This window comes from Triturus cristatus, chromosome 3_2 (genome assembly GCF_964204655.1).
Source record: "Triturus cristatus chromosome 3_2, aTriCri1.1, whole genome shotgun sequence".
Classification (NCBI taxonomy): domain Eukaryota; kingdom Metazoa; phylum Chordata; class Amphibia; order Caudata; family Salamandridae; genus Triturus; species Triturus cristatus.
The window spans coordinates 185,493,601-185,520,684 of NC_140584.1; the positions used below are offsets into that span (position 1 = coordinate 185,493,601).

The 27,084-nt window shown below is 44.3% G+C and overlaps 1 protein-coding gene across 3 annotated transcripts in view; it reads left to right on the forward strand.

Moving 5' to 3' along the window:
- The window catches only part of INSIG2 (insulin induced gene 2), a 97,475-nt gene that overhangs the window by 57,459 nt on the left and 12,932 nt on the right, over positions 1-27,084 (forward strand). For all 3 annotated transcript variants that reach the window (XM_085647466.1, XM_085647465.1, XM_085647467.1), the window contains exons 3-4: positions 23,286-23,410; positions 24,499-24,665. In XM_085647466.1, coding sequence (XP_085503592.1) covers positions 23,286-23,410; positions 24,499-24,665 — 292 coding nt within the window. The remainder of the gene's footprint in view (positions 1-23,285; positions 23,411-24,498; positions 24,666-27,084) is intronic.

Consider the following 27,084-nt stretch of genomic DNA (forward strand, 5'->3'; position numbering starts at 1 on the left):
TGACTACTGGGCTACACCTGTTTCAGTATGATATCCTCTACAAATCTAACGCCAGTACCTCCAGGCACTCTGGTACCCTATTATGTGGACATTGTTCCTCCTAGACCGCCCCTCAAAATCTTCCAACTTGGCTTCTAGAATTTGGGAGGTTGTACTTGGCTCCTTAACTTTGATTTCCAAGGTCTTCGCGTCTGCTTTCAGTGTGATGATGGAGTCCACTTTGACGCGGGCCCCCATGTTGAAGAGGTCAGCACGCACAAGTCGAGACAGAGTCTATCTTGGCTTCGAGGGTCATGTGAATCCCCTGTATCGCCGCCATGATGTCTGTGAGGGTAGACGTTTTTTAAAGCTGAGGGAGGGGGGGGGGGGGCAACTGATCTGAGATCATGTTGCTCTTCTGCAATTGGTGCAGCCCCACTGTCTCCGCGTTGGCTGAGTGAATTTATAGAGTTTAGTTTGGTGGGATGTGTGAGTACCACTGCTGCCAGTCATCTCCAATGAAGCTCCTCATTTCCCTGCACGCCCTCCAATGCGATGAAGAGGGAGGGGAGAGAGTTTAGTACGCACCGCCGCCTGCCAGAGTGGGATACGTATATTGTACCGTGGCCTGTCTGCTTTCCTTGCTCCTTCCCTAAATACTTAGGCAGTGATATGCCCTATTGCAATAGGTCCCACCCCCTGCCTGCGATGATGCTCGACCTCCACATAGTGGGTAGTAAAGGTTCCTTGTGTATTATCAGGCGACCCTCTGGGACACAGTGTGATCAGGCGACCGGAAGCCAGGAAAAGAGAGAGCAAATGGTCTCAGGGAGAGCAGTGTATGGGTGAGTATGCTTTGCAGGGAGAGTCTGTCTCTTAAGTAGTTCTCAAGATGTCAGGGTTCAGTCATCACCCCTACGCTCTGCTTTACTCACTGTCTCAAGTTCAGCAGACGCACACCCCTCAGATAACACATTGAATCAGCTTTATTCAACTTGTGCCACAGTGGGAAGAAGAGTCTGTGGAGGAGTCCTGACGCTCTTAGAGAGAGAGAGTGAGAGACGCCCACAGGAAGTGCAGCTAATATTCAGGGCACTATGTGGCGCTTGGAATACACTGCTCTAGGTAGCTGGCGTTGCCAATCACTGGCACCACAGTAGAAGTCCCCAAATCATCATGCGCTCTGTGCGCTGCACCCAGGGATCCCAACCGGGAAAGCCAAGCCAACTTAACAGGGCATCCGTGGCACAGTAACGTGGCGGGGAGCGGCATGCAGCAGCAGCAGTCAGTGCAGGGGCTGGCTAACAAGGTACAGGCTCTGTCAAAACACGAGGGAGTCCATCAGCTCTACCCTCCTGGACACGGCGTGTTGAAACCTCAGCGCGGAACTCGAGTGGGGCACTCCGCCAGCACTCACGCAGTGCCCCTGGCAGCACAAGGTCACTGTGTTCACTCCAGCCTCTCCGGCAAAGGAACAGGTTAAGAACGTCCCGGTAGGCAGCTACAGGGTAGTCCCCGACCGGGCCAGCTGCGTTTCCTCCGTGGGCTGCAGTCGTCGGCTCCAGCTTCTGCCCAGCAGCGGTGACAGCAGAGGCTGCAGCTCTCCTTAGCCACTCAGCTTGCAACTTTGTCATCAGGCGGCGGCCCACACCCACTGCAGTGCCGGGCGATCGCAGGTCCTCACCTCTCCCAGCAAACAGGGTTCCACAAAACTCCTGGGCTGCATCCATGGTCTTCCGATGTGGGGCCCCAAAGTTTCTGCCATACATTGCCCCTGGCAGTCCTCACACTCTTCGATTCGCAAGCCTACTCAAAGCCCTGGCTGCACCTTGTCACCCAGGCCAATACAGCGATTCAGCAGTAACATGTAGCGTGGCATACAAGTAGAGTAGGTTACATAGCAGCCGTTTAAAGCTGTGGATGCCTGATTTATTCATGGATGGGGTAGGATTTAGGCAGTGGGTGTGACAGGAGCCACTTCAGTGAGCAGCCATTTTCTTCAGCGGTTGGCCATGCCACCAAGAATAGGTTTTAAAAGAGGTCTTTTGAAAATTCTGCAAAGTACTCCATTGGAGATCTCACATGAAGCGTTGGGCATGGGATATATTTGAGATTTTATTTGCCTTCGTCCTTTGGTATGGTAATCGGTTTGACTAAAGAATTAGCTGAATCTCCATTAATTAATTGTACATGACTGCATGGATTTCGATAACATGTTATATATCACATGGTCGCATTACATTGTGCACAATTTGAGAGTCCTTGGGAGACTGGAACTTTTTTTATGATCCTGATGATTCTGTCCAAGAAGACATTGACTGGGTTAAGTGGGCCCTTTATCTCGAGGGGTGCAGCGGAGCATGAGGCTCATGCTTTGACCAAGCGATCCAATGCGCTACTTCATTATGGTTACATACGTGAGCAGCTTGGAAACCTACCTGAATTTGGATATCTCCAATCACCGTCGAAGGCTGCTGCTTTATTTCAGGCTAAACCTGTTTCGAACTACCAGTGTGTGCCTCTGATTATTTATCTATTCCAGACACTTTGCACATTGTCATGATTTGTCCCAGGTTTAGCAAACTACGTTACAAACATATACTTCCTCTCTTGTTACCCATGAATTTTAAACAAGTCAGACCAGCCATATAATTTTTACAACTTTTATCTTCATCGAAAGTGTGGTTCTTTTTATCCTGACACCCATCCGGTGTTTTGAAAATGGAATTACTTGGATTTTTTGTATTACATGCTGTTTTAACTCTTATTACTGTGTGTTTAGATATTGTTTCTTGGAATCTATTGTTTGTGTATTTAGTTTTAATGATTTTCGGTGGAAAAATCGAATACATTTTTTACTGACTGGAGGATGACTCATTACTATTGGAGGCCATCACAAGGATGGTCGCCTGCTGCAGTGAGCAGACCACGGTGTTTTTGATTTTTCCCTTAAACAAAAGTGTACCTTTTTAGGTCTCGCCTAGCGTTGATGCGCACATGCGTAGCTCGCTCGGCGAGATTTGATGCCGATGAGTAGTTTCTGTAAAGGGCTTGAAGCCCCACCCCTTATTCCCATTGGCTCGCGTCACCGTTTATGTTAAATGGTGCACCGCCATTGGGAATAAGCTTCCCAGGGTGCCTTTTTTGACCGGCCCACCCTGACTGGCTCGCCTGTATTATGGCTGTCGTGACGAAGTTTCTTATCAGGAGATCCGTCACACTGCCTTGCACGCGCCAGTCCGGCTCTTTGATTGGGCCGGACAAAAAAGCAGACAGGGGGCGCCGCGTGTTTATTTTTACATCTCGCTTTCACTTTTGAAAGCGCGATGCAAAAATAAACAGCGGATGCCTGCGTGTCTGGCGAGCGCTTGTCTTTATTCGCGTTGAACTCTTCGGGCTTTCGAGGGGGGTAAGGTGAATCTTATGGGCTACAAGTAACAAAGACCCCCTTCAACTAGTCCCCATCCGTTCCTTCCTCGGTTAGAATTCAGCCGAGTGTAGCCTCCGTTCGCTTCCTGGAGGGGAGTTAAGGTATCAAGGCCTCCCGCGCGCCTGCTGCTGTCCATCGCCCCAAACTTAAGGGAAAAGTTGGGCACTGCAACTCGGAAGGTCACGGACATAAGTTTTATACGACCCTAAGGTGCAGATAGTATTGTACTTCACATTTTGTTGAGGGGTGTAGCTTCCAGGAGGGGGGGGGGGCTGGTGTGTTTCCCCCCCCCCCCCCAATATAAATGTATTTTTGGGAATTAATTCAGCACAGCCAGGTGCTTTCAATCGGTATCCTGAGAAGTCCCTAAGTCTGTCGGATTACACAGGGAATGTTTACATCCCCACACAGACAAACGCACAAGCTCTCACTTCCTCTCTGTTTTCAGTCTTCAAAGGTGTTGAATATTTCACCACATATTGTGTTTTACTCTCCCCTAGTACCCGCACCCATCCGTATTGCTCTCCCTTTCCAGTGCCCCTACAGCCCCTCTCATGCGGACTGCTTGTGTGTGATGTACTTTCACATTCCATGCCAGAGTGATAGCTGGGAGATCCGAAGCCCACTTCCCCAATCTTTGTGGCCAAACAACGCGCCTAGTTTTCTTGGGTGGTAAGGAAGGCGAGAGAGGTGGTGCGTAGTTATGCGAGGGCAGCCGCTTTTCTTTTTCTTATTGTCTGACGTCGTGCACAGGACAGCCTCTAGGCGCTGGGAAGTGTCAGTCCAAGATTGGGAAGAGATGGCTGGAAGTGTTTGAAGTGGAATGAGTGGCAGACAAAGAGATCGTGTTGTGTGTCTCGCAGGACACGGACCTGGCATCCCAGCTGCCTCTCTGCAACGGAAGAGACCGTGTTGTGTGTCTCACAGGAAACGTGCCTGCTAAATTCTCACTTCCGAGAGCAGCCACCAGCAGCACCCCCTCTCACAGAGCCTGCCTGCAGGTGGGTAACTGGAGGAGAGCCATCCTTGCAGCGGAAACCCTCCCGCGCCTCGGATGCCGGTCACAGGGACGGTGTCACACTGCTCCCATCAGCCCCGTCCTGTGGTCACCATCACCTCCATCATTCGCAGGCCTGGGTGGTGTCTCAGGCAGTGGAGGGGACATCACCCCCCATTCGTGGTGTCTCCTTTAAGTACTGCAGCTGGGGGCTGCGGGGGTCTTCCCCTACCCCCTTCGCTGTCTCTTGTTTTTGCTTATTTTCTTTTTGTTTACAGCCACGCTTTGAATGGCCACAGCTAGCAGCTGCCACCTTTTTTTTGCACACAGTGCACACAATTACAACACAAACCCAGATACAGTTAACATTTAAAAAACCTTCTGGCAGGCGTCTGTGAAGGCGATAACCCCCCTCCCCACCCCTGGGGATTGTAAACATCAAGGGGCCTTCATGTCGAGCTCACAGACCCCATAATAAATCCGGTCTTCTCTCCTGGAAGCTCATTCCTGAGCTGCCCTCTAGGCAGGGATAGGAAAGCAGGATTACGGTTCCAGCACGAGACAAGCATTTGCAATGCAATAGGCCTCGCATTTACGCGAGTTTAAACTATTGGCATTGTAAATGACAATGCCTTTTATTTATCTTTTAAAAACAAAAATAAAAGGCATTTCCATTTGCAATGTTAATAGCTCAAACTCTTGTAAATGTGAGACCTTTTGCATTTGTAATGCTTGTTTAGTTAGTTTAAGAGGAGGCAGTTGTACAAGGACCCAGCTCCACTTACACAAACATTTTTTTATGCACACATACCAAAAGGGGCCCCTTCCCCTTTTGCAAATGGATTACCACCTCCTTTTTAGGTCTCGGCTAGCGATGGCTGCGCTTGCGCAGTCTCGCTCGCGAGAGATAATGACTTGGGAGAAGAGGGGCTTGAACCCGCCCCTCTTCTCCCCTGTTCTCCATTGGCTGGCCTAGTAAATGCTGGCCAGCCATTGGAGAAGAGGTCCCGTCACTCCAATCATGCCCCGTCCTTTTCGGATCGGGGGGCGTGTTTTTTGCGAAAAGTCTCAGGGAGGAGACAACAGCAAAACACGCCCCCGAATCCGAAAAGGACGCTCCCTTTCTCCGAGGCATTTCTGCTGTGCCTCGGAGAAAGGCGGTGGTGTCTTTCGGTGCCCTCGTGTTTTTTTAGGACTCGCACTGGTCTTGGCTACGTCGCACTTGTGCTCAGTGTTTCTTCCAGTGTTTCCCCTTATTAGGACTCGCACTGGTCTTGGCTACGTCGCACTTGTGCTCAGTGTTTCTTCCAGTGTTTCCCCTTAAACAATCTTTGTGCTCCATCATGTACTACAGCTCCTAAGGAACGTCACGGCCACCGAGGTAACAAGAGCAGCCTACACCTCGAAATCTAACTCGCCTCGTTAAGCTTTCAGCCTCCCTTCGTTTCCTTCCCGAGTTTCGACCCCCACCGCCTCCACACTGAACATCCCACCTGACCTCAGCCAATCAACTCGAGGGCCAGAACTCACCCCGCGAGTCACGCGGCCACGCTACTGCGCCTCCTATTGGACAAAAGGTAAAGATGGTGGGAGGGGTCCTGCGAGACGATTGACAGGCGCGCCGGCAGCTTTTCCTAGCAGCGGCCGGCAACTGCTTGAGAGGAGGAAGAACTGCATTCAGAAGGGCGGTCATCTGTACGCTGCTCTAACGGGACCGCTCCCTCCTCTCCGTCCCTGGGTCGTGCTTTTATTTCTTCTTTTTTCTTTACCTCCTGCCGCTCCTCGTGTCTCCTTACTTTGCTGCTGTCTGGTAGGTGACATATTTATTTTTACTTGAAGGACGCGGCCCTGGGGATGCTGGGCATGTGTGTCTCCTCTGCAAAGGATGCCAGTAGCGCCCAGTTGATGGGTGTCAGCCCAGGGCTGGCACATCGTGGAGCTCTTATCCCAGTTATTTGTGTTCCTGTGTGTTCGAGGCCACATTTCCTCAGTAACAAGTGAGAATCTCCAACCCAAGGGCGTTGACAGTTTAAACCGCATCAAATATTAGCCTCCATTGAGACTGGTGTGTGTGTGCTGACTGCACAAGACAAGCATCCTGAGATATTGGGTAATAGTAGTACCCCCACTTGCCTTCATGCTCCCTACGGTTTACCTGAAAGATATCTGTTCTGAAATCTAATTTTGGCACTTGTTCCCACGCTCCCGGCACTTGCACTTTGACTCCTACACTGGCTCGTGATGTTATTTGCGTCGATGCAAATAACTTGGTGTTCCCATAGCTTGTCCAAATAAGTTGCTTTTAGAATTGACTGCCCCGACTGCAGATGTTTGTCCTCTATTTAGATAAGTCGGGCCATCCGCATGTCACTATCAACTGCAAATCAGGCCTGGCTCCAGGATTTGGGATCTGGGTGGGCCAAGAAGAAGAATGGATAGGCCATAAAGATAAGCGGGGTTGTCCAGAGACCCCCAGGTGTCTTTGAGCTTGGTGTGTGCATGTTGGGTGGTCTTGTACGGTTTTGAACTGCATACCATACCTATTACCGGGTTCTGACTACTAGTTTTCATTGAGCATTGCTAGAAGTTTACACCTACTGGTTTCATCCCTAATGCAGTTTCCAGATCACATTATTTTCTCTCCGTGTCACTCCCTCTCTTCCGACTTCACCCTTCTTTCTCTTCATTTCACTTTGCTCTCCTTCTCACTGCACGCTCTTCCTCTCACCCTACTATCTTCTCTCCTTACATCATCCAACTCACTCTCCATCTTGGCCACCTGTTTCCGTACGTCTCTTCACTTTCTACACTTCCCTTTAATCTACCTCTCACCTCATCCTCCTCTCTTTCCACTTTGTCCTACTTTCTCGCTTTCCTGAACTCGCAAACCTCTCACTGTGCCTCAATTTACTCTGACTAGACTTCACCCTTCTCTCTCCTCCTCACTCTTCTCTCTCCACCTCACTCTTCTCTCTCCACCTCACTCTTCTCTCTCCACTTAACCCATCTCTCTCTTCCTCACCCTTTTCTCTTTTCCTCACCCTCCTCTCACTCTTGATTACTCTTTTCTGTCTTTCCAATTTGCCCTCCTCTCTCCCCATCACAGTTATCCTTTTGTTCTCACTACCCATCCTCTTGCTTCCTCCTTATTAACCCAATTACCCTCCCATCTCTCTGCTACGCCTTCACTTCTCCCCACCTCACCCTTCCCGTAATTTCAATAAATAATTCATTTGTGGATTTATATAGTGCGGCTTGTCACCCGTGAGGGTATCCATGCACCGTCAATGGGCTTGGGGAGATTAAATGATTTACCCAGATTGACATAACATTGATGACAGCACAGGCACTCTGAAGATTATTCCAGCACCACTGTCCCCACCACGCCACCCCCTTCACATGGTGTCCATCAGCCACTTCCGTTCTGGTACACAACTGCACCAACGCATGCTTCTTTGTAATGCCTGAAGTGAAAAGCGCGGGATGGCTGAAAGTCACACACCGGACATGGGGCCAGCGGGAAAGATGTGGAAATTAAGGATACCGAGCGACTGGGTATATTCAAGGGCGTGCTGCTGCAGTCCAGGGCTTTTCTTTTACAAATCACAGTTTCAAAGTTTGTGCAGTCACTTGTATCCAGTGAACTGATCTAGGACTACAACTCCCAGAATGCAATTCAAAAGATTTTAAATGCAAACCCAGGACAACAGCCTTGCACCCTTAATGACAGTTCATAGCAGAGGACATGACACGCATAAAAACTGTTACAGTTTTGTAAATACAGGGATTGTGTACACAGAAACTGCCCAAATCACTGGTACAGAACAGGGTCAATTCCCTCTGCCCTGCCAAGCTTCCCATGCATGCATGATGAACTGTTCCAACCCAAGTTTTTTTCTCTGCATTGTGGGGATCATTATAACAAGCATTTACAATGCAACGGTCTCGGCATTGTTAAAGTTAGAGCTATTGGAATTGCTCATGACATTATTTTTGATTATGTTTTTAAAACATGTAAAGAAACGGCATTGTTATTTACAATGTCAATAGCTTAATCTGTGTGTGGGTGCAAATGCAATAGGTCTCGCATTGGAGAGTGATTAAGCTATTGACATTGTAAATAACAATGCCGTTTCTTTAAATGTTTTAAAAACAAAAACATAAACAAAAATAATGTCATGAGCAATGCCAATAGCTCTAACTTACCAATGCCGAGACCATTGCATTGTAAATGCTTGTTAATGTTGTTAAAGTATCAATGTTTTGCAACCAGATTTCTGTTGTAAAACATTTAAACATTATAAACGGATTTAGTATTTGGAAGCCATGCATACAATATACCAAATCGTTATCTATTCGAAGTCCCAGTTTAAGGGTCTGAAAACTTTTCAGAATTCTAAACTGGGATTAGTGCATAAGAAAAAGCATCTTAAAAGTCGCAAACACAGAATCGGAGCGTTTGTGACAGTTAAACTGCTTAGTATATGTGGCCCATGGTTTTTAGGCCTGACTGCTTACTCTTTCAGAATAAATTCATTGTTATTTGTATGGCTAAAACATGCATGTTTTGTAACAGCCTTGAAACAATCTGCCAGGAAAGACTGTCATATTTAACAATTAATCCTCAATAAAAAACCTTTTAACAATACTTTCTAGAAGAGTAAAGTAATACGGTGATTGAAAACTTTAGTAAATTAATTTAAATTATGCCACAGTAGAAGTGGGTTGGGAAATGCGTTTTGCCATGAGTTTTGATGTAACTGAACATTTCTGTGGACTATTTAAAAAAGATACAAGCATGAGTTATGATTGATATTTTTAAGGTGGCGTTGAAACAATATAATGCTGTGTAACAAACCAATGTCCTTTTTAGGTCTCGCTGAGTCAGCGCGCATGTGCTGCGCGGAGAGACTTTAGTAAGGGCTTTAAAAAATGCTACAGCCGGCTACAGCTTCCAGTGCATGTGCGCGGGCGTGCGCTTCAGCAGAGGCGCCATATGGCGTGATTGCTGCTGCACGTGCACCACTCGCGCACATGCACTGCAAGCTGTGGCCGGCGGTAGCATTTTTAGCTTGCTAATCGTGGCACCGGTGCTTTACTTTTAACATTAAAAGTAAAGCGCCTGTGCCGCGATTATAGCAAAAGTAAAGAAATAGAAACAAACATCTATTTCTTTACTTTTGCTATAATCGCGGCACCCGCGCTTTACTTTTAATGTTAAAAGTGAAGCACCGGTGCCGCGATTAGAAAGAAAACAAGCATTGGCATTGCCTTTGGGACCTTATAAGTGTTTAGCCATGCAACAGTTGCATGACTAAATACTTATAAGGTCCCAAAGGCAAGACCTATTGGCTATACCAATGCTTGTAAAACTTTGAGTGCCTGGTATAGTTATTTTTTTGGATTTGTTTTCTTGCAGCTGGGAGGCTGAAGTTGTCCCCATCCTCCACATAGTCACTTTTGCCCTAACCCATGTCACTAAATCCCCCTGATAATATTGCACAATATATTCTAAGTAAAATGTTTGAAATCCATAATTACATAACAGACTTGACAAAGTGTAACAATCAAACCGTAGACATGTAGGCTCTTAGTAATCGGACAAGTATAATTTACAAGGTAAGAAAACATAATTATTGGATCTGGCCATCTCATTTCAATTCAGATTATAACTATACAAGAGAGCTAGTAGGCATTGTTATAAGAGCAGACTTTAAGTACGACTGGCTTCCCCACCCCAAACAGCATCCCAGTCTTGCATCTCTGAAATGTTTGACTCGTCCTGCTTCTTCAGGTGTAAGGAGGCATTACAATGTTCAATGAATACAGTTCTATGCTTGTGTACCACCTCTAGATACACAGAAGACTGTTCGATTTTCCAAATTGTAGTAAAAAAATGGAGTCGTTGTCACAACTGTGAGTCTCAAAATTTCTAAAATGTGAACACAGTATGCCTCTTCCTCTACTTGCTCAATCTCATTGGCCTGTGGACTCGTCTTACGACTACGCCCTTACTTAGCATTGCACTACAGAGGTGTGGAATTTATTTAAATGTCTACTTGTCCTTGGGACAGGTTGCTTCATAAATCTACTAGTCGTGTAAAAAAAAAAATATATATATATATTTTGGGGCCATGTAGTGCGGTTACTCATTATGGCAGCAATCTCATTATATAAGATCTGATTATAGCTTCCCTGATTATGCCAGATCTCATAGGGTTTGAATACTAGCAATTCTCTTATTTTTCTACCTTTCTGCTGATCTCCATACTGGGGGTAACGGTAAGCAATAATTCCACCTGGTTGGAATGCCCTTCTGAGTCTGTGAAAACCTACTAACTTGCCTGTTTTATGGGTTTCCATCCACTCGTCTTTAATACTTTCCCATACTGGGAAAGGTTAAAAATCTCCTCGTCACAAGGGCAAAAGTAAAACGTCTTCCTTGGTTGGGAAAAAAAGTGATTGGTGGTAAAGTGAACTTGTTTCTGCTCAACAGATTTTCGCATGAGCAAATTTACACATGCACATTTGCTTGTGCTAAAATGCAGTTCACAAATATTTTCTGGGAGTTTGATTTCCTGACCCAGTTCTGTAAATTCATGAAAGCTGTAAATCTACACTAATGCAAAGACATACCATGAGTGCACTTTTGCGACTTTCATTAAGAATTAGGCCCTTATTTAGGTCTGTGGTTAACCAAAATCTTTGATTTTTATTCTCTTTGTACCGGCTGGCTTCACTGTGAGTAACTGCATTCTGTTATTTCACAAGGAACATATCGGCACCAAAAGTAGTTTTGTACAGTACCAGGAACTACTGTGGCAATGTGTGGTTTTTAAGAACAAAAATATTTTTGATTTTGCCAATGTTTGTTATGATGATGAAGTCCCGGCAGCTCCCACAAAAATAAAGTCTTACAAAAACTATGTCAAAACTAGACACACATTTACAAAAACCAAAAGGCTGACCATCAATGTAATTCCTATTGGCTTAGGCAATGCATGTTTATTTGCTTATTTCCTATAATTTTCCCTTAACTGGTTACTCTGATGTCCCATTATGAATTTTTTGTGAAATACTTGCAGGCATGCATCAATACGTTTTACTAAATGGTGCTTCAAAGAAAGGCACTTAATATTTCACAGTAGTTAAGCAAACCATTTTTTTCCTAGTTGCATTTTTTTAAAGAATATTTTATTTTGAAAGCAAAGAATCATCAATCTTGCTTTCAGCTTTTGAATATATTTGCATCTAATCAGAGAGCATCCGGGAACCATAATGCAAAGCCTCATATTACAATTTGCAAATGTTAGTACACGTTTTTATACTGGAAGCACGGTTTGTAATGCAGTCTGTACTTGCATTTCCTTAGAGCACTCACCCTAATAATAAAGACTTTGTATTAATGAACCATAAATACAAGTTCGAACAGCATTAACATATGGACACAAATATTACCTTAACTGCAGACAATTCCTTTCTCTGATCCATAATGTGTTACTGTAATCTGGCAGCCAAAGGGTTTTGTGCTGCAGGGGGTTTGGACCTACTTTTACCAAGGACAAATTAACATGAAAACTTGTTGCCCTTGACCCTAAATAATATGTCCTGGGCGTCGGGCCATAGGATTTTCACACCCCTGGGCACTAAACTTAAAACTACACAGTGTCCAACACAGACCCTCCAATTTCATCTCCTGTTCATTCAACAGCGTCCCCTCCTCATTGACTATCAGCATTTTCCCCTTCTTAATACAATCCATCACATGAACTCGCAGAATCATTCAACACATCCTAAGACTCAGTATTGATAGACACAACTACCTCAAGCACTTAAAGGATCAAACTCTTTTGTTTGCCTCTGATGAGTCCGAATCAGAAATGACTTTATTCGATTGCTTTGTAAGACAATCATAAAAGTGCATGTTAACAATAAATTGTTAAAAGTTATAAAAAGAGTCTTCGAACAAAAAGAGCATATTAAAATCCGTGATTGCAATACAATTGTTTTCCTGTGATTAAGTACTTTCTTTGAAAACATACATATCCTCCAGGCCCTGTGGATATCGTCCAGTATTTGCAGCGCTTGAAAGGCTGGACGGCATTGTCTCAGACCCAACTCCCTCATTGTTGGGACAAGCCAGACTTTCCTCAAATTATTATAAAAATTGCAGAATAAAAGGACATGTATAGTCAATTGCTCTGAACAATTATCACACGGACATGGGCCTAGGGTTCGTAACCAATCATTTATACATGGGAAACTCACGAGCCTATGATAGATATTACATCTAAAACGAGTTAGTAGCAATCTTTCATAGCCACCAGGTACAAACAACAAATACGACTGAATATTAAAAGAGAATAAAATCAATTGATTGTGCTGAACAGAAGGTTTTGTACTCTCAGCAGCCAATCTTATAGTATCTAAAAGAATCAGTCCCTGTTTTTTTAGTTCCTTTCAAAAGATCGTATGCATTGTACCCGGAGACTTGTAGTACTCTGGGTGGCCAAGATCAGACATGAAGTTTATAATGTATCTCAGCCACGGGATCAGCAACGCTCCTTCAAGTTTCATGCTATCAGTTAAAATATCCTGGTTTAACTTAGTCTCAGCTTTGGACCATATTCTGTGCCTCAGCAGAATAGGCTCCATTTTGATCAAGTCTGAAATAAAAGGGAGGCCCAATTCTGCGTGGCAAACATATGCCGATGTAATACTAGGTACAGCTAAAATATATCTCAAGAAAATGTTTTCCACTGTCTGGAGTAACTGCGTATCCAGAAGACCCCATACCGCCGCTCCGTACATGGCTGCAGAGACACACTTTGCTTTGTAAATCTGCAATAACTCCCTTGGTGGTCTCCTTCCCAATTTCATTGCAAAATTGGCAAGTGCCATTGTTGATATTGCCAGTATACGTTTTTTAGCCATGATTGTGCGAGACCAGCGATCACAGCGATCAAACAATAGTCCCAGATAAGCAAAGCTAGGGGTATGCTCTATTTTCTGACCCCCCAGGAACATATCCCTGCATTCTTGGCTCCCAGGGCCACATCTCATAATATATGTCTTTGAGGTATTGACCTTGAGATTCAATTGGCCCATAAACTTAGTGAAACTATTTAAAAACCTCTGTAAACCTATTTGGGTGCGTGACATTAAAACTGCATCATCTGCATAGAGAAGTGCAGGTAAGGGACGTGCGGCTATTTGTGGGAAATCGTTGTTATCCTCAATTAAGGCATCGCAAAGGCCATTAGTATAAAGATTAAAAAGAAAAGGGGCCAGGACACACACTTGCCTGACCCCCTTTCTAATGGGAAATGGGTCAGTTTGATCTCCTCCAGTCCCAAAATGTTCCCGCGCTCTAGCGCTGCTGTATAAGCGTCTAAGAAGGAGGACAATTTGTACATCTTCCCCTAGGTGTTCGAGTACCTCCCACAGTTCCTCATGCCTTACAGAGCAGAAAGCAGCTGTTAAATCGACAAAGGCTAAGAAAAGTCTGCCTTTTTTTTACTCGCGTATATTTCCCAATCAGGATAGATAGGTTTAGACTCTGCTCCATTGTACATAATCCAGCCCTGAAACCATATTGTATATCGGATAGAATGTTATTTTCCTCAGCAAAGTCATTCAAGCGTTCTAACAATATACGACCAGCCACTTTTGTCAGGGCATCTAGTAGAGAAATGGGCCTGTAACACTTTGGGTCCTGACGATCCCCCTTTTTAAAAATGGGGATAATAGTTGATTTCACCCATGTTTCCGGAAAAGGGGCAACGCAGCTAGCTGTTAGGACCTGTGTGATGGTTGGCCCCCACAGGTCAACATTGAATTTAAAAAGATCTATGGGGACGCCGTCCGGGCCCGGCGCCTTCCCCCTCGAACTTGCAGAGAGTGCGCGATTCACCTCCTCCAGTGTAAACCTAAGGTCAGCATACATGGACTCAGGGTTACTAATAGTTTCCCCGTAGGCACCCACATTGTTTCTAACAGAGATTTCATCTCTGTTAAATACCCTCGAAAAATGCTCAATCCATTCATTTTCAGCAATAGCAATCTCTACTGATGGCCCCTCCCCCGCGCTCAGGAAGGGTGCTTTTATCACCTTCCAGAACGCCGAGCTGTCACCCCTCAGAGATGCTTCGTGGAGCAATTCCAAAGTCTCATTTTTAACTGTAACTTTGCGTTCTCTAAGGGCGGTTCTATATTCCCTTCTGGCCAGCCGTATATTATCTACATTTTTAGGAATCTTGTGTAGTTCCCTTTCTAGTTTGGAATAAGCCTGGGAACACTTTTTATCGAACTAACCTCGACAATTCTTTTTCTTCTTCAACGAGACAGATAGTAAATCTCTAACTGCCTCAGAAATTCTCTAACTGCCTTAGAAATTGACGCAAAGGAGGAGAGAATACCAGCTGGGGAGGCGGTCTCGTCCAGACAGGTGTTAATGGCTAGACTACACTTGCCTATCACTTTACTAGTGATAGCTATAGGGTCCATTTTGACCATCGCAGACTATAACCATTTGTCTTATGAAGCGAGATTTCAGAGAGAATCTGGTCTGATTGGTCATGCCTACTAAATTTGTTAATTGGTGACAAAACTGAGAGGCATAGCGGAAAATGGTCGCTCAAAGAATTGTCATCCACATAGAACTTTTTCAATCTATGAGCATGACTATTTGATATTAAAATGTAGTCTACTGTAGAGTGGGATCCCCTCCCATTAAAGGTGATGGGCATGGGTGTAGGTTTATTAATTAAGTCATTTACAAAACCCACATTCATACTGAAGATCAAATTATTATACAGATCGCCCAGAGGAGAGTGACAAAAATGCGTGTTGCACATACCATCCTCTGGTGTGACACCGCATATTTTGTCTCCTTCAGTTGAACACAGCACACAGTTAAAATCTCCTACCAAAATCATCATCATATCTCTATAATTTTTTCCATGTACAGACTGCAAATTATTATGTAGTTGCGTTAAAACATCTTTCACCAAAGGCAGCGGTATATTGTTATAGAGGTTCACAAGCATACAATGTGTGCTATCAACATAGAGTAAAATTACTTGATAGTAGTGTTCCTCAGCCTGAAATACTATCTTTTTCAGTTCCAGCCTGTTTGAGATATATGTTCCTAGACCCCCTTTTGCTCTGCCCATGAGCCCTGCAACGGCTGGAGTATGCAGTGTCTTAGAACCATTAATATGGATTGGCTCCTTTGCCCGGGTTTCCTGCAGGCATATGATAGTATGGGAACCAATAAATTCCCCAAACAGTGGGTTCGATTGTTAAGATGTCAAGTCAGCGATGTTCTATGACACTATTTTCCAGCATGCTTTCACTACCGGGGTCTGATTAACAGGGATGTTTAAATGGCTCACTGCTCCTCTATCTCCATTTATTGGAGGCGAATCTGGTGTATTGATAGTTCTAGGTTCACGATTGATCTTATTAACTAAGTTCTTAGGGACCTTATCATGTTCCTCCATAATAGGAGAGAGATCTCCCTCAATTGTGGAATTTATGCTGCTGTGCATATTAACACAACAGCAATTATTTCCCCTAGAGGGACATATTGAGTGATCACGTCAGTCTTGTTCGTCTAACATACCCAAAACACCATAGCGATTATTAATTGGGATGGAGTAGCTGCACCAATCTTTACTTGGGTATTGTTCCACCCCAAGGGCAATATGCTAATATGTGTGGAAATAAACTGTGTCCCTGCTATGTTGAGAATAGACTGTACTAATCTGGGGGATCTAAAGGTTAGAACCACACAGTCTCCTTCCATCATCTTTGGTGATTTACCAACCCAGGATATACGCCGCACCATTTTAAATTCTGTATGAAGAATATCAGTCATCCCAGTCCTATTAGATAATAGGTGTAATGATCTATTCCTTAAGGTAGACCAGTGTTCCACACCATTTTGAAGGATGGGTGGAACATTGGTTAATACACTCGTGTATGGAGTGGCTTCCGGGGGAAGGTCTAAAGACATATTTAGGTTAGTTTGAGTATCATGGTTATGACCGGTAGTATTTTTAGATACAGATGTTTCTGTTCCTTGTCTCATGGTAGAACCTCCACTAGTTGTTGAAGAGGCCATAGTGGAAGATGTAGGCCCCTGCTCATTTCCATGGTTTAATCCACCAAGGGGCAACTGATTAGCTATCACCGGTACGGGGTTGAGATCTTTGTGTAGTATGATGACTCTGCGTCTGGACTCTAGTTAAGTTAGTATTTGGTGCGGTGGTTGAGCTTGGCTGCTGGTTACTAGGTTGGCCGAACGCATTATTTTTTACAGGAGGGTTATCTCCTGAAAGTCCCATAATGGTCCTAGCCTCCCCTCCTTTAGCTATCTTATTGATATCAGAAATGATATCTTTGACAGGCCCCTCTAGTTTCATAAGCCTATCTTCTGTTAGAGCCAATTTCTGAGCCAGAGGGTCCAGCAGAACTGATATTATCTCCATTCTCTTCCAGAAATCATCATTCAGAATCGGCGATGATATACTATTTGTTACCCTTAGTTGTTGTTGGCTATGGGGGCTTTGATTAATCTCTCTTACTATATTTTTACCCTTTCGCCTAGTTATCATCAGGCTATCTGCCTTTTGAGATGTCCTGTGTGCACCCCTACCCTTCCTCTTCTTGATAGGTGGTTCCTGGCTAGAGTTATGCGCAATATTTTATTTTCCTGCCCAATAGCTATTATTGGAGAAATGTTATCTGCGTTTTGAGGTTCTGACAATGAGGTGTGTTCTATAACAGTGCCTAACTCTGAGGTTTCTTGGGGAACCGTTACATTATCAGGCTGAATAGAATTTGCAATAGGAACAATCTGCGTTAACTTGGTAAATGGCGGCTGGGGTTCTAGTGAAAGCCTGGGTTCCATCAACTCGATCTCATATATCAGAACTGACTCAGATCTTATAATGAACGCATCTTAACGTCCCCGCCAGCCCCTGCCCTGTTGTGTGTTTAGGTTTACTCCTAATCGAAACAAGTTGCAGTCAAGGGAGAACAGAACAAATTAAGGGCCACGTATAGGATTAAATACCTCAAATCGCAAGTCCCAGTTCTTAGGGGTCTAGGCCCAGCCAAACCTCTACCAGTCTCGGGCGGGCTCAGGCGGGCCTACCCTTGGTCCGGGCTTGTTCCGGGCTGTGTCCCGCACGCGTTCTGCGCTGCGGGGGGAGAGGCAGCGCTATATGCGCGGTGACACGCCTCCCCCCTCAGTTGTGGCAGCTGGAAGATGGCACTCTGGGAGTTAACGTCCTCCCGAATGCTAGTGGCGGCAGTGCGGTGATTTTAACCCTGGGACCTCGTCCCACATGGCTACTACAGCCAACAAGAATTCGGGTGAAAAGATGCAGCAAATGGCAGGACCATGACCGCAGCAACAAAGGGACCCGCGCCGCGGGGGAGAGGCAGCGCTATATGCGCGGTGACACGCCTCCCCCTCAGTCGTTGGAGCTGGAAGATGGCACTCTGGGAGTTGAAGTCCTCCTCCCGAGTGCTAGCGGCGTCAGTGCGGTGATTTTAACCCTGGGACCTCGTCCCACCAGGGTACTACAGCCAACAAGAGTTCGGGTGAAAAGGTGCAGCAAATTGCAGGACCTTGACAGCAGCAACAAAGGGACTCTGATGAGTCACTCAGACAAGAGTTGCATGTACAAAATTATGATGTAAGAAACAGTTCCCAACAGTCATTTCTGCAATTGTAGTAGCATGCATACAAACCATCAGAAAATCGAAATTAGACTACTCTGCAAAGCATTTCATAAATACGAGAATTTTAAACTCTTTAAAACAAAAAAACTGTTATTTACTACCTCCTTGCCTCAGTCGCCATTCACAACATCAAGAAATCCGCTTGTGACATTTATTTCTGTGTAGATAAAATCATAGACCCAAGGTATAATATTGAACTGATTCACATGATATACAAATAAGGCATATCCTTACCATTCATCCTAGATGACATGACCTGCATCCTTCCTCAAATCTGACTTTTATGGGGTCAGAATTGTACTCTTTTTAGGTCTCGCGCCTAGCCTTGCACTGTGCAGCAGTGCTCGCGCAGCGCGAGACATTTAGTAGATGAAAAACAGGGATTTGGAGCTGACCTAGGAACGCTCGTGCGGGTCCCTTTCCTTCTGTTGCACGTTATTGGCCTTTGCGTGCGTGCTTTTTTGAAAGCCAGCACGCAATAGGCCAAAGGCAGGCGCATTGCTCCGCCCATGGCCTATTGGTGTCTATTACATGCTTGGTGCGCTTAATAGACACCAATAGGCCATGTGGTTTCAATTATCGTGCCCAGACACTGGCGCGATAATTGAAAGCACATGGGACGCAGTGGCGCGCGCGCACCACTCGTGCGTGCGAGAGCAGCTAGTTTTTTATTGTTATTGTTCATTCCCACCTGCACCGCGCACGGTGTGAGCATGCCATCACCACCCCTTTTTAAATCCGGATTATGATTTCCCAAGGGATTTGCTGGACGACAGGGAACAAGTGTATAGAGGGAAATAAACGCAGTAGAACTGTGTCCACAGGAAGTGGCGAATAGACCAGGATGAGGTCAGCCAGGTTTGCACGAGGAAGTCTCTGACATGTCGGCTGTCAATCAATAAACTGTTTATCTTTATTACAAACAGCCAGTAAATGTATTTCCTTTAATCCTGTTCTTCGAATGGAGATCAGACACCGTGTAGGACTGCGAGTGTTCTGGGCGTGCATGCGGGTAGCCAGCAGTTAATCGAATCCAGGTGCGCAAAATTTAAATTTTTGTTTATTTTCAACACCTTCCCAATCTGAAACTAGCTTTTGAGAACAGCTAGGGCTCCCAGAGGGCACGTCCTGGTGCTGGCAGCCTGATCACGAGTGAACAGAGTGATGGGTAGAGCAGGCGTCTGCCACACACAGTGGGCAAGGGTTTTGGGGTACCCAGCACATTAGCGCTGCTCAAACTGGGGGAGGGAGGAGGTGAGAGAGCAGCAGGTATTTTTAGTTACTTAGCATTTCTATGTATGATGGAGTTGGGAGGGAGACAGCATCTTAACAGGTGGCCGTTAATAAGATCAACATGAAAATATATTGACAGTATAGCTTGCTGTATTACTAATGAGCTTCGTGGCGCGGCGCTGCCATATTGGAGTGCTGTAAGAGACGGATGCTTCTATTATTCCATTGAACAGTACTCCGTTTACCCACCTCTTAAGCATGGAAAGCTGAGCTGCCACGCCAGGATTCTTGAACTTGTCACGTGCATGTCACAGTCGATGTCATCAGTGAGCACATATCTCACTGCGCCATCTTGCTAGCTTACTTCCCCTTCATTTACACAGCCTCAGAAGCAGCCGAAGTCGGTGACGTACTAATCTTAGGTGAAGGCGTGACATGGGCCTTTCTTCTGCTGCACTTTATTCATCTGAAGAATGTGCCCCCTTCTGACATGGTCTCCTCCTCGGAACGCCACTTCCGCCTAATACAGTAGGGCTTGTGGTAAAGCTGCCCTGCTGATAACGCAGGGTTCTAAAATCAATCCTGGGTGGGGGAAAGCCAAATTTTTTGACTTGGGGAGGAGGGGCAAGAATGGTGTGTGGAAAGCCTGAGAGGTGAGCATTGCCTCCAGCTCCGTCTATGTGAGGTCCGTCAGCTTTTGGAGGGGCAAGGATGGTGTGTAGAAAGCCTGTGAAGAGGACATTACCTCCATCTATGTAGGTGAGGACTGTCTGCTTTTGGATGGACACGGGTGGTGTGTGGAGAGCCTGTGAGGAGGACATTACCTCTGTCTTTGTGAGTTCTGGTTGCACTGTGGAGCGGACATTGGATCATGGAAGTAGGGCCTGGTGTTCGTGGTACAAGGCTGCTGATGCTTTTTAGGTTGAGCCTGGGCAGCGCATGCCCTGCTCTGCAGCATGATGTAATGGAGTATGGAATAAAAGCCCTACTACTTTACGCCCATATTTGTCATTGGCTTGTGTCATTGCCCTTCGTAAATGCTGGCTTCTGATTCGTTAAAAGGCTTGTTGGTCCCTCCTTAGTACTGCCTTGTCTTCATTTGTAACCTCCCATAAGGACTGGCCCTTTTACTTCGATTGTTACATAGTACGTCTTTTTTTTTTAGTCTGTAAGCACTATTTTTGTAATAAGTTTCCCCTACAGCAGGTACTACATGCTTTCCTGCAACATCCAGCACACCATGCGTGCTTTCACTTCCGAGCACTCCAGGACAATGACGGCCGCTTCTTTGAATAGGTCTCGCATTTAAAAGAGTTTGAGCTATCAGCATTGTAAATGACACTGCCTTTTATTTATGTGCTACTTAGCAAAACAGAAAAATAAAAGGCATTGTCATTTACAATGCCAATAGCTTACTGTCGTAAATGCGAGACCTATTGCATTGCAAATGCTTGTTCCTTAAGTTGTTGCCTAGGGCATTAAACCTAACTCTTCAAAATTATGAAAGACCTACACTTCAATGGAATTATCTAATCCCTACAAAAGAAAATCTGAATAGTTATAAAATCTCGTAGGATCAGCTGTTCACCCTCTTTGCCTTTAGTCCGCAAAGCTGTAGAAAAACAGTAGAACTCAATTGCAATCTCATGTTGGGCACAGTAGACTCCTACATTCATACCATTTAGTCGTCCATCCATTGCGAGCACAGAAACAGTATTGATTCAGGTAGTCAATGATGCTCCTCACTTTGACAGAGAGGAACCATGCCAAGGAGCTGTTAGGCCTATACTGCTTTCAGTGCCTTTGACTACCAAGTCCTACCTATAATTTCCTCCTCAAACCAGACTCCTGATTACTCCTTGTCACCAGCAGGTTTCCACAATACTCCATCTTCACATGTTTTTCCTTTAATATTTACATAGAGCTCTGCTGACCATTTTAAACTTCACAATCTGTCAATATTCTGACAAACTATGAGCACTATCTTGGTGTCTTTAACATGAGACATTCACGTTGTCAGGACTTACTACGTCCACTCCTCAATGTTTGATACACACTTCAAATTATACCCCCAAAAATGCCATTTATTTTTCTTTGATGGGCACATCAGACCAAATTCAATCCAGGCAATCTAACATGAACTTTGAGTGTTCTGCTTCTACACTGACATATAGTGCATACTACACCTAGTTCTATTTCTTTATGATCTCACATGACCAATAAGGAACGCGCTGCTTTGTGCCAGCTGAATCTCCTTGGAAAATAAAACTTTTACTTCCCAGTCAAGTGTTACACCTGTGCTCTAGGTTTTCCACATATGCAACAGGAAGGAATGTTTAATATATTACCCGACTGCACACTATGATTGCTCCCCACCTTTCTGCTGCCTGTCTAACCCCCAGCCACAGATGGGATGTCCACATTACCCAACCCATCCTGAGAGGTACCGGCTCCTTCTGTCATCCACATGAAAGTGAAAAACGACTCTCCAGATAGTTCAGCACCAACAAATTGGATTCTTACCAAAAAGTATGGGATTTTGAGTAGTGGAAGAGCATCCTACAGTCCCAGCCTCACATTTCTGGAAATCTAGAGAGCAACTCACCATAGGTCATGAACAGACACTCAACTCTGGATTGACTTGCTGTATACCAACAACTAGGGCTATCCCGGTTCCAACACAGGATGAACATAAAGATACTCTAGTTTCAGCAGTCGTCTTCTTCCACAGACTTACTAACAATCCTTTTTGTAGAAAAATATTTATGAAATGTACTATACCAATGCCGCCTTGTCGATCTGTTGATGAACAACTCTCACTTGTCTGCCATGAACACTGATCAATTAACTCAAATGGAAGTCCTGCAACCATGGAAATGATGGGACCCATGCAACACATAATTCATTTGATGTATGATTGAATTGTAAATTCCTCAACCACAGCATAATCATTGGCCCTATATACTTTTTGAGTATTTATCGGTTACCTCATTGTTGTCTTCCCCCTTTTCATGTAATTAGCTGCACTACCCTTTCGGCCCAGATTCACACTAAACAAATACCCTAAATATAATGTGGCCTAGAATGCTAGCCAGCACTAGAAGCGGGCACAGTTAATAATTGGTTCTAAACTGCTTACATTTCACCTGACAGACCTATTTAATTAATTACCCTGAACACTGATTTATATCAGTTGTTTCTCATACTTTTAGTGCTGTCATCTTTGAGCAAGAGATTGAAAAACATTAATATTGAGGAGAGATATCCTCCATTCACTGTGATTTTGAATAGGATTAGGAAGCAGTGGAGTTAATATATTAATAAATAAATCAATATTGAAATTGAATAATCCAGCATTGTCATATAGTAAAGATGTATTTAATGGCGGGGTAATTTATTCAATAAACGAATATCAAGGATACTGTTTGGAATATAAATACTCCAAAAATTAAAAACTAAAAATAGCTAGATGTTAACATACTTGCTGTATTTTCTTGTGTGTGAATACGTCTGTACTCTAAAGTTTTATTTTTTTATTGTGGAAAACGCTAAACATTGCATAAATAAAAGTAACTGAATTTGTCACCGTCTATATATTGTAAAGTTCCAATGTAGAGTGAACCATATGTCAGGATAGACTAAGCTGCGATAATCTTTGTTTCTCTTTAATGTATTGCCACGCTTGGTTTCCTTGTTATTGAGCTGCCCTTAATTCCTGATTTAAGGATGGTGATGGCACTGTTTGCATTCTAGATATTATTTTGAAATTATCCTGGTCTCCTGTTGAATAAAACTGATGACAACATTGTACTTGTTTTCCGTCAAGTGTACCATATCTGCAGTTTGTGTGTTATATTGACCATATGCTTTCTCTCCCTCATTTATCTACAGCGGTGATTGGCCTTCTGTACCCTTGCATTGACAGACATCTTGGAGAGCCGCACAAATTCAAGAGAGAGTGGTCCAGCGTAATGCGATGTGTAGCAGTCTTTGTGGGTATTAATCACGCCAGCGCTGTATCCTTTTCCTGAAAAATTGTTTAAGCTCATTCATGGCTTTTAGGCACTTCTCTATTTTTAATAAAAACCCGCATTTTCAAATGGGCTCCTGGTAAGTGTTAGCAATATAAATGAAGATGTTCTGTCTTTCCTAAGAATGCGGAACGCCATTAACGAATCCTCCGTGCTGCCGCCATAAAAAAATCACAATTTTGTTGTTGTTTGTTTCTATGCCGTGACATTTGAAGTGATCTATGTTAAGCTTGAATTTTTGGATATTTGATTTTTTTTGTTATTCGGAGGACATTGTGCAAAAGTATAAAAATATATAATTCTAGAATGAGCAATAGAACATTCATATAGTAATAAGACAGTGTATGCCACCTCGTCTCTAGTTACACCTCTATTTTATCAATAACCCTACAACTCTTGTCCGTGATGTACCCCCGCGTACACCACAACTCTTTAGTGCCCGAGGTGGCAGATTTACCTAAATGCTTTTTTCTTGCAACGCTCGGTCGTAGGCAAGGAATTGGGTTACATTTTCTGAAGGGTGTTGGAACACACTGCATATTTTAAACCAAGTGTATTATATAGGATTCTCGGTAGCCAAGTCATAATTCCTTTTTAAAACTATTTTTAAAGTGACACCCATGTCCTCAAGTTTCCTATTGATGAGGGCTTAACTTTCTGAAAGGGCTGGGTACTGAACATGATACAGAAGTGACTTGCAGGAGGTCTGATATTTGTTAGCCGAATAGTACAGTACATAATTGGCACCATTGGTTATTTCTCCTCTCCTTGTAGTTGGTTCTTTTTTAGTTATTTCGTTCCTGGTCTTTTGGTTTTCTGCAGAAAGTATGCGCACAATAGCACTCCCTCGTGACTTAAGACGACTTTTTCTCTTACTAAACTGTTTTTTTAATACATTATCAGCACACTTATCCTAACTTTTCTAGAACCATCCTCATCTCCAGCCTTTGCTCCTGTCAGGTTTACTTCAAATCAAAAGTATTTCACATGGTGGTATGAATCCGGTCTCTGATTTGTAGAGAAGAGATCACCTTTTCCATCAACAGTTTTCTTTTCCTCAATGATAATCGCAGAAAGTGGACTTCGCAAATAACATGCAGCTCTCCCTTACGTTGGCTGCACTTTCTATTGGGCTCTGGTGGACATTTGATAGATCAAGAAGCGGATTTGGTCTTGGAATTGGTATTGCTTTCCTAGCAACCTTGGTGTCTCAACTTTTAGTCTACAATGGTGTTTATCAGTAAGTATAAAAGCTCAAATGTAAACTTTCTTTAGTAGTTCAGAATATTGTGCAGATTCTGCAGCCCATTGCATGTTACATTGAATTCAACTACTGATGCTTCATTTTGTCTCTAGGGATGGACAGTCTCACTCCAGGCTGTAAAAATTGTGCCCTTGCCATTTTTTTGAGTGATAAACTGCACTTTTAGCTGTAATCTTGAAGAAATGTTCTGTAATACATTTTTGAGTATGAGCGTACTTCCTGCCATGTTAATGTAGTGTATTTGTCACCTAAGTTTTATTCCTTAGCTTTGTCTTCAACTTATTCACTTGTACATGTACATCTTTTGGTTGGACGAGATGCAGTTAAATTCTCTATATAGAATTATCAGTTTATTTTAAAAGAGCAAACTGTGAGTCCGAGACCTGGACTTGTGCTACATTTGAAGAAAGTGTGGTTTGTGGTAAGGCCTTCTGGATGAAAAAGCATTGTTCCACAAACCAAAAATGTATTTCAGGTGTTAAAACTGGCTTGAAAAACAAAAGAGCAGACAGAAGAATTAGAATGCTGATACGAGGGATAGCACAGTGACCCCATTATAGTGATTCCATTACTTTATTGCATTTACCTTTGCTGGCATATTGTAAAAACAAGCCAATAGGTGTGGCTTTAATATGCTGTTGAGACTAAAAAGGCCTCTGCATGTTAAAGACACGTGCATCTCTGCCTTGAGTGCCCAACTCTACTGTTGTCTGGGCCCCCAATGCATATTATTATTATTTTTTGTCATAGGCAAATACAGATCCTGCATGTGCGCCATGACACAGGTCTGTCTCACGGATTGCTATCTCTTTGGACTGGGAGGGGTGCTCAAAGCACCACCCCCATAGTGGTGGAAGGCTACCGCCTTCACATGGAGCTAAGCAGCACACGTGCGGTGGTGGCAGCATACCATGTAGAGATCAGTAGTAGTGAACAGGACCTTTTTACCCTGTGTCACTAAAGTGAATCCTACAAGCTAACTCACCTATTTAAACCTTAAGCTGCTGTGTTTAACTCACCCTTGGTCTACATCAGGTAGATGTGGAGTGCTGTGCAGTGCAGAAGTAGTGACTCGTATGCATGCCTAGGAAGGGTACAGTACAGGGATAGAGCAGTACTCTGCATTGCATGTGCGTATAGTGCATTCACTGGGTGTATGTATGCCAGTAAGTAATACATTACATGAGAAATTTAGTGCTGTGCAGTACGTGCACAATGAAACCATTTGCTGGTTGTAAATGTTCTTGTGTGAAGGACTGTACATGAAGGGTGAAGTGTTGTGCAGCACACATGGTGAATGTGTGTACTGACGGTGTCTGTTTTTAAATAGCACAGCCTAGTTAAACATAGAAAAGCTTCAGTGCTGAGCAATGAGCGAAGACAGTGGGTTCTGAATGCATGTGGACATGTAAGGGTAAATGCATGGAGTAACAGTGCTAGACAGAAAGTGTGCTGTGAATGCACACTGAGTAAATGTGCCTGCAATGATGTATTACATGCAGGACCCTGGGTTCCGTTTTGGGAAGTCCAGGCCTGCCTGGTGAAGACATGTGGAGGAAAGGATTCCCCCAGGCAGATTTGTGTGTTGCTGCAGTCCTGTTGGCTGGGTGGGGCACACACTGGAGGGAAAAGGAAGAGACTCCCTCTACATTAAAAAGACTGCTCTCTGTTTCATTAATAGCTCACAAGGAAGAGACCTGGACACCTTTCAGGAAAAGAGATGGGGCTGATAAGGGAATCATAAAGAGTAGGTCTGGGAGTCTAAAATTGACCTGTGATGCACGTATTACTGTGGCTGCTATCCAGGTGTGAACTCTGTTCACTCCCATGAATATTTTGTGGGATAATCGGTTTCAGAGTCTTGCCTACTATGACAGACATCTTTCATGAGAAAAGAAGAAAAAGTGAAGTGTCCACTTCAAAGGATGCGGAACCCCAACATAAAATATAGAGGACTCAAACTCTAAATTACATTTTGGTGTCTGGAAATGGACTAAAAGAAAGGGAGGTTGTGTACCCAAACTTTGTCTTCTACTTAGCAACCCAATCGGCTGTATGAGAAGGGAAAGCTCTGCCTGTTACTAGGACTTGGGCCAAGGCCTGCTAGTCTCACTGCTGGTTGAGGGGACATCACCCAGGACACCAAGATCACCTGACCTGGAGCACCATTGTGTGCCTGCTTTCCTAGACATTGTGCAGAGAGCGTTGGAGGGAGCGAGGTCCAGTAGGGAGCCCTGCACGAGCATTCCCTGAGCGAGGAGTGAGACCGTGCACCAATCGGGCCGTTGCCCTTGTGCAGTATTGGCCCTGCGACCCTCGAACACCAGGAGAGGGCCGCCTTGTTTTGAGCTTTACCAAAGGCGCAGTGCAGGAAGCAACAGATTGCACCATAGCA